Source organism: Muscardinus avellanarius (genome assembly GCF_963383645.1).
Source record: "Muscardinus avellanarius genome assembly, chromosome: 10".
Taxonomy (NCBI): domain Eukaryota; kingdom Metazoa; phylum Chordata; class Mammalia; order Rodentia; family Gliridae; genus Muscardinus; species Muscardinus avellanarius.
Window position 1 is genome coordinate 19,402,453 of NC_137796.1, and position 12,302 is coordinate 19,414,754.

At 56.9% G+C, this 12,302-nt stretch overlaps 1 protein-coding gene across 1 annotated transcript; it reads right to left on the bottom strand.

Moving 5' to 3' along the window:
- Positions 1–2,073: 2,073 nt before the first annotated feature.
- CA7 (carbonic anhydrase 7) lies at positions 2,074–9,503 on the bottom strand (the record flags this gene model as incomplete). Its single annotated transcript, XM_080702931.1, has 7 exons — positions 2,074–2,196; positions 2,778–2,933; positions 3,446–3,508; positions 3,613–3,708; positions 4,408–4,526; positions 6,813–7,010; positions 9,464–9,503. 7 exons carry the CDS (start codon positions 9,501–9,503, stop codon positions 2,074–2,076), a joined length of 795 nt encoding a protein of 264 aa, XP_080559057.1.
- Between the last annotated feature and the right edge of the window lie 2,799 nt (positions 9,504–12,302).

The following is a 12,302-nucleotide window of genomic DNA, read 5'->3' on the forward strand; positions in this document are numbered from 1 at the left end:
TCTTGGATCATAGGGAGAAAGCTGGACATCTGTCCCAGCCCCTTTGCCTGACTTACCAACTCACACTGCTAGCACTACTTCCCTGATGTGAAAGCCACCTGCTCCCAAGCTGAGCAAAAGCCGTCTTCCAGACATCTCTCCGCCCTTCCTACCTCCTCCTGAAGCCCCCAGGAGAAGATGACCCTAAAGCAGGCCTGTGGCCTGTGCAGGCAACGCTCCGAACCTACATCTAAGCAGCCTTTGCTGAGGGGCTCGGCCTCTCCTGTCCCTCCCCTGCCACCCACTCTAGGGACAGGCTTCCTTGAGTGTGGAGCAGAAGGGGGTGAACTGAGCAAGCCTCGCCCTTCCCAGCCTCCCTGGGTTCAAAGCTAGAAGGCCCAGGAGTACCCTGCCGCCTGGGAGTACACTTCTGGTTCAGTGTCAGTAACAGGAGTTACGGCTCAACTGAGCAATTGACCTGCCCCACCCGCCCCTCCGGGCCTTGAAGCTAGGACTCCTTCCCAAGGGTATTCAGACTTCTGTGCCTCTGTCCCTGCACCCACATCTCCTCAGTGATCCCTTTCTTCCCCATCGCAGCCAAACTTGCACAGTTGCTGTCCCAGCACCCCTCACTGTCTGCCGCCTGCCCCTGTCTCCTCTGGCTCACAGTGCTCCCTGAGTCTCTAAACCCAACTCCGGGCTTGCCCTGGAAGCCCCCTGGACTTGGGCTGGGACTGGGCAAGGCAGGCAGACACTTCGGGTACCAATTTAAGGAGGCACTCACTAACAGGGCTGTGCAAGTGAAGGCATGGCTTCCACAGTTCACGCCTCCTTAAATTTTCCTTTCATGGCCTCATAAGTGCTCTGTGTCCAACTGGTCATTTCAGGAGGAGGCCCCCCTCCCCCTCTGCCTGGAACACATCCTGGACTGCTCTCTCACAGCCAAATGCTGTTTAGGGGGCTGCACCTCTAAATATCACACTTAACCCCTTATTCCCCACCTCCACCACCCTCTCCCCTCCCTCCTGGCCATCAGCCACCACTTCCTCCCTGCCGCCCACTCCACGGGGATCTGGGGATCTCCCCTGCTTGCACACTGGCCCTGCCCTCCTCTCCCACCAACGCCTCATGGCTCCCTACTAGCCTAGGGAGAGAACCCCCAGCTCTCTCCAGGGCTCTGGCCCCACTGATGCTTTTCAGCCCCACAACCACACTGACCTCTCGCCTCTGAGCCTCACATTTGCTCTTCCCTCTGCCTGAAACTTGCTGTTTCTGTCTCTCTGCCTTGGAACACTGGCTGGAATTTTATTTCTTCACTAAAGAAGGTAGAGTCCCGTGCCTCTATTCCCACAGACTCTGTCCCACTCTGGGTAACCTTCCCCCACCCGGTGCACCGTCCCTCCCCAAGTGTGCTCCCCAAGCCCAGAACAGTACTTGAGGCACTCAGTCGGGATCTGTTGCATGGATAAATGAATTTATTAATATGTGAATGGATTGTCATGTAGGTGGCTTTGGTGGCTGGGTGGGGACAAAGGGAGATTAGTATATAAGCTGTAGCCAGGGCCTGCCCATGGCAGCAGATGCTGGAGGGAGAAGGCGTGTCACCTCCAGCAGGCTGGGTGCTGATTTTAATGGCCTGGCAGTGAGGTGTGTGCATGGCGGGGGCCTGAAGAAGAGGTAATGCCATGAGGGCAGCTCTGCCCGCCTTGGTTATTGCTTGAGTCTTTCTGGCAGTGCCAGCTGCCTGCCCCAGGAGCTCGGTCTTGTCCATCACAGTGTGAGCTTGGGGTGGGGCTGCTGCATCTGCCAGCCGGGAAGACAAGAGGAGGTTCCTAGGGGCCTGTGGGTCTTGGAGAACAGGGGCAGCCCCAGGCTTGGACCCTGCTCAGTGACTGTTCTTCTGGTCCCCGGGCAGCAGAAAGGTGCCCCAGACTCAACGGTCCCACCAAGAGCCCTCCAGGGTGTTCAAGGATCAAGCTGGCTGGAGGGGGTCCACAGCACCCCCAGGCAGGGAGCCTCAGATGGTTTGGTGTCTGCTGACATGGAAGCCCTTGGCAGGATGAGGCCCTAGCGGCCGGCTGGCAGGTGGGCTGCTCAGGCTCGGAAGGAGGCCTTGACCACGCGGCCCTTCAGTGGCTGTGGTGGCCGGAAGTTGTTCACCATGTGGATTCTCTCATCGTCCTCTGAGGTGAAAAGCAGGCCCCGGAACTTCTCCATCTTGAGAAAGCAGAGGGATGGCTCAGGGAAAAACAGGGGTGCTGTGGTCCTTCATGACCCCCCAGATACATCAGGAATATCTTTGTTCAGCAAGTTCTATCCTTCTTTCTTCCTGCCCAGGGGCTCATCCTCACTTCTCCCTACTCTCTCTCCCGTTTGAGACCCCAGTCTCAGTTATTTACTCTGTAAGGTGCCTCTGAACCTCCACCCATTCCACCTAGCTCTAGGTCCAATTCTGACCTGCTGGTATACCAGCAAACACAGAATCCCAATTCCAGCACAGTAAGGTGGTCCCAGAACCCAGTATCTCCCTTCCCAGCCCCTGTCTAGGTTCTAATAACTAGCACTCACTCATGCTAACTCCTAACCAAGAAGCTGAACATCAGCTAGCCAAAGATGGGAACCTTGGTAGGGAGCACCCTGCCTCGGCTGGACCCTGAGGGCTGCACCCCTCCACCTGGGGCTCTGGGAGGACTCACCTGCCTCTCAGAGATGCTGATGGGAACCTCGGTAGGGGGCACCCTGCCTCGGCTGGGACCTGAGGGCTGCACCCCTCCACCTGGGGCTCTGGGAGGACTCACCTGCCTCTCAGAGATGCTGATGGGCTCGCGGAGCACAATCCAAGTGACGCTCTCACTGAGGGGGGGCGTGGTCAGGGAGCCCGGGTAAGTCCAATAGTGCCGGCTGACGGGCAGGAGGCACTTGGGGCTGAAGCAGCTGAACTGGGCCTTGGTGCCCTGGGCGGGGGTAAGGGCACCAAGCAGTTGGCACAGATCTCCCACCAGGACCTGCCCAGCAGATTCTCCACCCGTTTTTGTCAGCAGGAGTCAGGCTTCTTCATAGCCCACTGATGCAAATTATGGGCAAATGGCCATGACCCCCAGATGCCACCTCCCAGGCCCAGCCAGGCCCTCTGCACACATTTGCATATATGTAAAATCTGTGGCTCCTGGGGCTCTCTGGTCCCTGTATTGCCTTTACTGCCACTGGTGGCAAGCCTATGAGACCACCATTCACAGGACCAGCATCTTACGAATCCTGAACCTCACCAGGTTGTATGCTGGGCACCAATGGCACCACGGACCTGCCGAGGAGGAGTAGGGAGCAGGGCCCTGAAATGCTTCCCCTCACCCTCGGCTCTGATAGGGCCTGCCGCCAGCATGGAGGGGTGAATGGCCACTCCATGATCCAGCCTCTTCCTCCCTCCCCACCAGACTGCTGGATCGTGACTAGGGACCCCTGGGCTCACCTTAAATCGAACCATGTAGAGTGCATCTGTCAGGCGGTTCATGCCGGGGTGCTCATCCCCGGTCTGTCAAAGAGAAGTCGGTGTGAGCTGGGCACCCCCTGTGTTCTAGAACCAGGGGCATGCCAGGCCTCTCATGCCCTTGTGGGCCCCAGGGACCCACCGCTCACCTCCAGGAAGACACCAACCACGGCCAGGCCATCGGGCGCTGAGGCCGCCTCCCCAAAGGTACTATACTTCTTAGCATTCCAGTGAACCAGATGTAGCTGGAAGGACAAGCACAGGCCAGGGCTCAGCGCTCCAGGGGCCGTGGGGCTCTGAGCCAGGTTTTCCTTGCACCTGCCAGACTTTTGCCCTTCTCCAGCAGAGGGAGGCAGCAAACCTCCCAGACTTGGGATCCTGGGCAGCCCAGGTAGCATTCACCTAGCTCTGGGCCCAGCCCTTCCTGAAGGGACCCTTTGAAGAATCCGGCTCAGGCCCTGCCGGGCTGTGAACTAGCTGTGAAATCCTTGATGGCCACCCGAGGTGCCCCCTCTGGAAGAGATGACCCCTGTAGCGGAGTCCAAAGAAGTAGAGGGTTATCAAATGGGAGCCTTGGGGAAAAGGAATCCAGGCACAGGGAACCACATAGGCAAAGGCTTGGAGCCGTGAAGGAATGAGGTATGGGCAGGTGCATGCATTTATCAAGAGCAACCAAGGGGAAAAAGAGAGTGACGGGCGAGGAGGCCAGCTGGGGTGAGTCCACTCCTGAAGGGTGTGGGCCCTGCAGAAAACTCCTGCATGCACAGACCAGGACAGAGACCAGAGAGCTCAGGCAGAGGACCCTGTGCAGCAGAGGCTGCTCCGATGCCCTCCAAAGGCCCACCCGCAGCATCACCTCAGAGCCCCACCCAGGCATCCTCCAGCCCGCCAGGGTCCCACACGCCTTTCCGGGTGGCAGAGGGAAGCAGGAGGAGAGGCCTCACCTCGCTGGGGAACGACTTGCCGTCCACAGTGTGCTCTGAGCCCGCATCGCGCCTCTTGCCCCAGTGGAAGTGGAACTGCTTGAGGCGGTAGGGCCCCTCCAGGGGACCCCCTGTCACCACTGTGGGTGGAAGTGGGCAGTGGCAGCATCAGGACCCGGGCAGGCACCCAGGAAGGAGATGCATGTTTCACGTGGAAAGTCCATTGGCTGACGGGGCTGCGGTGAGTTCCCACCGGCTCTTAATCTAGGTGAGGGCTGAAATCCTACAGCATACAGGTGGCAGAGGAGTCTGGGACTGGCAGAGAGTGGCTCTCCATGGGGCCACTCCTCTCCAATTTCCCACAGAAGCTGGGCCCCAGGCTTCCAGGACCCCATTACCATTAACATCAGCTCTCCCAGGTCTGGAGCCCTGACCCAGGGCTGGCTTACAAGGATTATTTTGTTTACTTTTCATTGTAGCCTGAGGGGCAGAATCTATTATCCCTATTTTATAAAGAAAGAAACTGAGACACAGAGAGGGCGAGGCACTTGCCCAGTGCAACACACCAAGGCACTGAGCTATGGTATGAACACGTATCTCCTAACTTCAGAGCCCAAGTCCCTAATCATCAGGCCACACCACGTCCCTACAACCCCGAGCCTCCTCAGAACATGGATTTGCTCCAGAGCAGGATGCCAGCTCCTGAGGTTCCTACCCTCCTGGACAGGCCCAAGTGCCCAGCGTGCCATCTCCTGTACAAATGGCCTCCAGGGAGGGCCCCACTTCTGCTGGTTTTGTGACTTTCTTGCCTCGATAGCTGGTGAGCTGGGGCCACGCACAAGGCCTCCTGGGACTGATAGAATTTCTTTCTAGCTGAAAGGGATCTGGCAGTGGAGGGGGCCCCAGCCAGGCCTGAATGTGAGCCCCTGGATCAGGTGACTGCCCTAGGCTCAGAGTTCCGCTAGGCCTCTCCAGGAAAGGTGACCAGGGCAGGGCCTTGTCTCTGGTGGGCCCTTTGGGGTGGAGGACGGGACAGTTCAGAGGGGCCCCTTTTTTCTGCCTTGCCTTGTGCCTGTCCAAAGCAATGGTAGGAGATGAGTAAAGTGAGTCTGGGGGCTGTGGCTGTGGACAGGCCCCCAGTCAAGCTACCCCAGCCCCGGAGGTAGAAGGAGCTGGGTCTGCAGGCTGAGCTTCCTGATAGATTTAGGGTTCTACCTCTCTGAACTCTGAGCTGGGCTCCCTGAGCTCCTTCCTCTGTCTGACTATAGAAGATGCCGTTCTGCTGCACCAGCCCGTGAAACCTGCAGCCTGAAGCACAGTGGGCAGAGGCAGAGCCCCACCTGCCTGTCCTCTTTCCACCGGCTCCCTGCCTCCTCGGGCCAGGGCCAGAACGTGAGACCCAGACTGAGATACTGACGTCAGTGTTGAGCTCTCTGAAGGCTGTTGGAAGAGACAGACATACAGACACGGTTCCTTCATAAGCCATCACCTAGCGTCATCTAGACCCCAAAGCCCTGGGTGAGAGGCTTTTCTTAGAATTCGGTACAAGGCAATGCCCGTCTCTTTCTCCGCATCTCTCTGTCTCTGTCTCTCTTTCTTCCCAGGATCTGCTAGACTTTCTGTGGGAAGAACCATAGCTGATCCTCTTTCCTCAGTCTGCCAGGAAACTTGGGCAAGAAACTCAGGACTCAGCAACGAAGATCAGTCTCTTCACTGTCTGGCTTTCCTCTTTTCTGCCTTTCAGTGTGTGTGTGTGTGTGTGTGTGTGTGTGTGTGTGTGTGTGTGTGTGTGTTGTTTGTTTTGTAATACTGTGGATTGAACCAAAGGGGTGGAACGCTGAGCTACATCTCCCAGTCCTTTCTTAAAACTTGAGACAGGGTCTCTCTATATTGCCAAGACTGGCCTTAAGCTTGCAATTTTCCTGCCTCAGGCTCCCAAAGCTGGATCTCTTGATTTTCTGTTTGACAGTTAAATTCCCTTGTGCGCTTTTGTTGTGGTGGGGGAGAGTGAGGTAGGGTTGGAGAACTGGACACTTCCTGACGTAGGAAATTCTAGCAGGTTCCTTCCTCTCCCCGCAGATCTGGTCATAAGGACAAATTCCCTTCATTAAAGAGTACTTCTAAGGCCCCTGCCCGGGCATTAATCACAAAAGAACCTGGACTCTAATCCCAGGGCAACGAAACCTCAGAAGTAGCCGCCATGAGTTCCCATGGGCCTGGCCCAAGAGGGTTGGGGCTTTGAGGTCATGGGTGAACTGGAGAGGCTTTTGGAGCTGGCCCAAGTTTTTCTGTGCCCCTCCCCAGGTCTTTGTGCCTCTATTTGCCCAGCTGAGAGGTGGGTTCTTGAGAGGAACAAAGGAGGTAGCCCAACACAAGATTAGGAAATCAGAGGGGGCCGGTGCCAGACTTTTGAAGGGGCCACTTACCAGTTCGGTCATCGCTGTCACTGAAGTCTACCTGGACAGAATGGCCATTGTTGGTAATGCTGAGGGATGTGCAGGCCTCGTAGGAAAGCTCCAGTGGCCGCAGGTTGGGGGAGTACACAGCCTGGCTGGAGATGATATTGATGGGTGACTGGCGGTCTCCCTGAGCAATGGGGTACAGCTTGTGCCAACTCGAGGGGCCTGCAGGAAGGGAGGGGCAAGGATTCAGGCCAGCCATGGTCTCTGGGTTGTGGGCTGAAGGAAGCTCTGGGGGACGACCTCCCTGACATCCTTTCAGGAAACCCTGTTTTGAAGCAGTACAGCCTGGAGTTCTAATCCCAGCTCTGCCTCTTCCTCTCTCGGTTTCTATTTCTTTGTCTGGGAAATAGCCTCCCTGAGGCTCACCTCCCAGTGCTGATGGGAGGCCCAGAGAGGTAATACAGGGAAGGGAACATAACACAGCTTTGGTCTCAGCGGTGCTTCCAGGTAGTTAATTCCCCAACCCCAACAGGCACTCGGGGAGGCCCCCAGGCATCTGGAGTTTCTGGTCTGACCCTATCAGGTATTGAGCCTCTTGTGGACCCTTGAACAGCACTGTGTAAATTTGGCATGTGCAATACAATAACAAAAATTCACATCAACCCGGCTTTGGCGCCATGACATGTCCGTGCTCCTCACGACCACTTTGTAAAGTAGAAACCAGCACGAGGCCTATGTCACAGATGATAGAGCTGAGGGCCACTCATGCATATTCATGTAAGCATACACACTAGTCTGTACACACAGCACGTGCCTATACTCTCTCCAGCTGCCCTCCTCAGCAATGCACCTACAAGTTCATATTTGCACACGTACACACAGATGACCTGGGCCCACCAGGTCCAGAGCGGCCTAGCCCAAGCGCGTGCACGCACACACACACCCCTCTGTTGACTATATCTGACACACGAGTACACACCTTCACACACAAACGCCTCCTGTTGGAAAGCCAAGATTGAACGGGGCGACCACAGCAACACATGCCCATGCACACACCCTCACACACACACACACACACACCTGCATGCACACCCACGGGCGCCCACCACCTGCCTCCCAGAGGCTCCATCTGCAGCCGGGAGGCTCAGCATCTCCCTGGGGAACATCCTGAGATGCAGCCTATTTTTAGAGTTACTGCCGGCTGGTGCTTCTCCCCCTTTTTGGCTTCTTAAGTTTTCCCGAGAAAACAGCAGCAGGTGCCGACGGAGCTGTGTCCCCGATGGATGACTCAGAATCGTGGCCCGGCCCCACTGGGTTATTTTTGAAGTCCTGTGAGCTCTGCCGCATGCCGGCACCTCTGTCCTCTGTCCTTCTCTTCCTCATTGCCCCTAGACTGGACAACTCCGGTGTGGCTGGGTGACGGGCGGCTGCCTGAGGGTAACAGGACCGTGGAGCAGGCCCTTCAGGATACAAGATGCTCAGAGCAGGTGGGAAGGACCAGCAGGAAGGGCGGGGGTTAGGGGACTCTGGGAAAAGCACCCCAAAGCTTATCTGTCCTGGGTGCTGGGGAGAAGAGGGTCTTCCATGGGTTCTGTCAACCTGCCCCACTCTCTGACTCTCTCTCCATCTCTGCTGGTCTCCGCTGCCTTTTTTCCTGAATGTCTCTGTCCGGTTCTTGCACGCACAGATCTGGGATTCCCTGTCTAAACGTGTTTCTTTGTCTTTGGGGGCTACAGAGAGAATCAGGGACTCTGCAGCACCTCCCCAACTCCCTCTAGTCCACTATAACTTCCTGGCCTCCAAGACTGTTGCCCAGGACCCCCACCCACCCTCACAAAGTGACTGTCCCTAGAGAAATGTAGCTTTAGGCGCCCCTGGCACCGGAACAAACTCTTCTCCACACCCCACTTGCCCTGTCCGGGTTCCCTTCCTGACGGCCATATCTTGGGGGTTCATTGTCCATCTCAGGGAAATGGGAAACCCCTACCCATGCCCCCATCCTTGCTTGATAAGAAATAGACCAAAAAAAGGGAGTTGACCTGTCCACACTCAGAGCACCAGGCTCATCTTCTGCCTCCTCCCGGTTCATCGGCATCCTAAGGAAACTGAGGCAGGATGGAAGAGCTATTGCCCGGGTCAGACGGACCAGGAGGTCGGCGTGGGCCGCGGATCCCCACGCCTCACTCGGGACGTGCTGTGTGCAGACACCGGACACACGCTCGCGCCCCCAAGTGCCCCTTGTCCAGCACGTACCGGCCGGCATCGCAGCTCGGACACTTCGGCGGGGCAACTCCCGGGGACGCGGCGCCCTTGGCACGCGGAGCCCAGCTCCCGGGAGGTCCCCGCACACGCCGTGCGCGCTCCCCGCACACACCCGGCGCGCTGCGGGGGAGCGGGGGAGCGCGGCGCGGCCCGGGTCCAGGCAGCCGCGGCCGAGGGCTGCGCGGAGGCGGCGGCGGGACGCGCTCAGCCCCCCGGGCTCTGGCCGGCGGGCGGCGGGTCCCTCCCGAGAGCAGCGCGGACTTTGCACCCGGCTGGGCCGCGCAGGTGGGCCGGGTTCTGGGGGCGCGATCGGTCCCGGCGCGTGGGGGATGCGGGCTCGCGGAAGACCCGGCTGGGCGCACAGGTCCGGGGCGCGTCCAGCTGGGTTGGGGCCGGCAGGGGTCTGTGCCTACCGTCGTCCTGGCCGTAGCCCCAGCCGTGGTGGCCGGTCATGCCGCTGCCGTCCCCGCAGCCGTGCACCTGCCGGCTCCGCTCGGTCCGCTGGCTCCGGCTGCGGCTCCGGCCCCGCTCGCTGCCTCCGAGCAGCCTCTTAAAACGGCGGCGGGCGGGAGGAGCAGCTCCCCGGGGACCCGCCCCCCACCCCCCAGCAGGGCGAGAGAGGCCGGCCCTGCCCTGCCCCCCCGCCCGCCCCGCAGGCCCCGGGAGCCTAGAGTTGGAGACGCGAGGTCGCGGAGAGGTAGTCCTCTCCCCTACCCCCACTCCCTCCAGGCCCGACCACTTGCCCTCCTTTTCCCCAGCACCCGCGCAGACTCCAGGACTCGGAGGCTGCCCACGCAGAGGGCTGCAAGGCTTCTGTACTTCGTGCCCGGTCCCCGGCTGGCCCCGGAGCGGTCAGTGCCACAGTGAAGACCATCCCGAGTTTTCTGGAGATGGAAAGCCCCCTTTAAGCTGCAAACTGCACTGAACATCAAGTGTCCGAAACTGGAGCTTTCCCCATTTGTCAGATGTCCCCGAGGGTGCTAGGCCGAGCTTTGAGTCCTTCTTGTGATACGCCCTTCCAGCTACCCCTGCAATGTGGAGTGCTTACTTACATGGCTCGGTTTGACAGAGCAGGAGACTGAGGTCAACAGAGGTGAGATGACTTGCCCATCTAGCCGAGGAGTGAGAGATTCAGTCCCAGTTTGTCTCACTCCACATGTGGTGGTCTTTACCATTTCTCTTTGGGTCTGTGGGTAAGAGGGACCTGTGGATGTGAGGGTACAGGTGCTCGGGTAGAAGGAGGTAGAGGACCAGCAATTCAAAGCCTTGGTCCAGATGGAAGCAGATCTCTAAAGAGGAAGCAGGGAGGAGTAGCATCAACCTATGGGCATGAGAACAGACAGACCCCCAGACACCAGCTGGCTCCGGGTGGAGTGGAGTCTGAGGCCCTGCTTCCCTCTTAGTCTTACTTCTTCCTTCAGGCATCCCTTGCTTGACCCTCTAACACCCCCCCCCCCCTTTGGCCCTTAGAGCACCTGCTGGGAGTGCAGGCTCACCATCCTCAGTGTCTGCCCCATCCAACCTTTTCCCACCCACAAGCCCTGGTCCTTGCTGTGCCCTTCTCCTGGCATGTCCTCTGTCTCCCACCCACTAGCTCCAGCCGGCCCAATCTGATTCATTTTAGCATGTGGCCTTGTGCCAAGGATGGGGCTTGTCTCTGGCTAAGCCTCAGCAGGCAGTTTGGGGAAGATAAACAGATGGGTGGATGGAAGGACAGACAATGATGCCACCCAGGGCCCTATACCCATCAGGAGTGGAAGAGCCAGGTGTAGAATGTCTGCCGGTCAGGCCTCAACCCGGGGACACTATTGCAGGTCCCAGTCTTGGTTGACCTTGGGAAAGAATCTGGGATCCCCTGTACCTGCCTCTCCTATATCTCTGCATTTGTCTTTCTGCATTGTCCCTCCCCCAGATAGGGTGTAGAGATTGACAGCCGGCTGATTGGACCAACATCAGAGATGACCCTGTCCTGCTGTGATGCCCCTCTCTGACCCAGGAGCAGGAAGGGGCTCACCATATAAATCTGACCTTAGCCGGGCATTGTGTAATCCTGTAATCTCAGTACTTGGGAGGGTGAGACAGGAGAATCACAGGTTCATGGCCAGCCTCATCTACTGAGTGAGGCCTTTTGCAACTTAGTGAAGTCCTGTTTCAAAATAAAGAATAAGCTGGGCATGGTGACACATGTTTGTAATCCCAGCATTCGGGAGGCTGAGACCGTTAGGATCGCAGTTCGAGGACAGCCTCAGCTGTTTAGTGAGGTCCTCTGCAACTTACTGAGACCCTGTTTCAAAATAAAGAATAAAAAATAGGGCGGGGGTGCAGCTCAGAGGTTGAATGGCCCTGGGTTTCATCTCCAGACCCGAAAAAAATAAATAAATAAAAAATAGGGCTAGGGGTGTAGCTAAGAGGTAGAATGTCCCTGGGTTTCATCCCCAGTACTGGAAAAAAAAATAGGGCTAGAGATGTATCTCAGAAGTAGGCTATCCCCTGAGTTAAATCTCCAGTGTCACAAAATAAATGAATAAATGTATAATCTTACTGTAGGGTCAGAGGACTGATAATAGAGATACAGGGGGTAGTCCCCAAGACCAACAAGTGACAAATCGTATAGCATTGTCAAAAGCCCAAGTTGTCCGGGTGTGGTGGGGCACAATTGTAATTCCAGTATTTGGGAGGCTGAGACAGGAGGATCTGGGTTCACAGAAAGCTTTACCTACTTAGTGAGGTCCTTTGCAACTCAGTTAGACTCTGTTTCAAAATAAAGAAAAAAAAAATAGGGCCTGGGGTATAGCTGGAAGGTAGAATGCCCATCCCCCAGTACCAAAAACAAAAACAAAAACAAAAAACCCAGGACTCCAAGCCAGAAACACCACCTAATAGACCAAGAAGACAAAGACACAGGCAGGTGTGGTGATGCACACCTGTAATCTCTGTACTTACAGAGGCTGAGACAGAAGGATCACAGGCTCAAGACCAGCCTCAGCAACTTAGACCCTGTTTCAAAATAAAAAATAAAGTCAGTCCAGGATCAGGATGTAGTTCAGGGGTAGAACACCTTTGGGTTCAATCCCCAATATCAAAGACAAAACAACAGCAACAACAACAAAAAAATAATAATAAAGGCATGCTTCTGCGGGAGGCCTGCAGCTGCTGCCTGCCAGAAGGGCCAGCTACTTTTTTGTCTGGGGAAACTGCAACACTTTTAGGGATCTAGGGACAGCCAAACCCCATTGACCCACATTCTTCTCA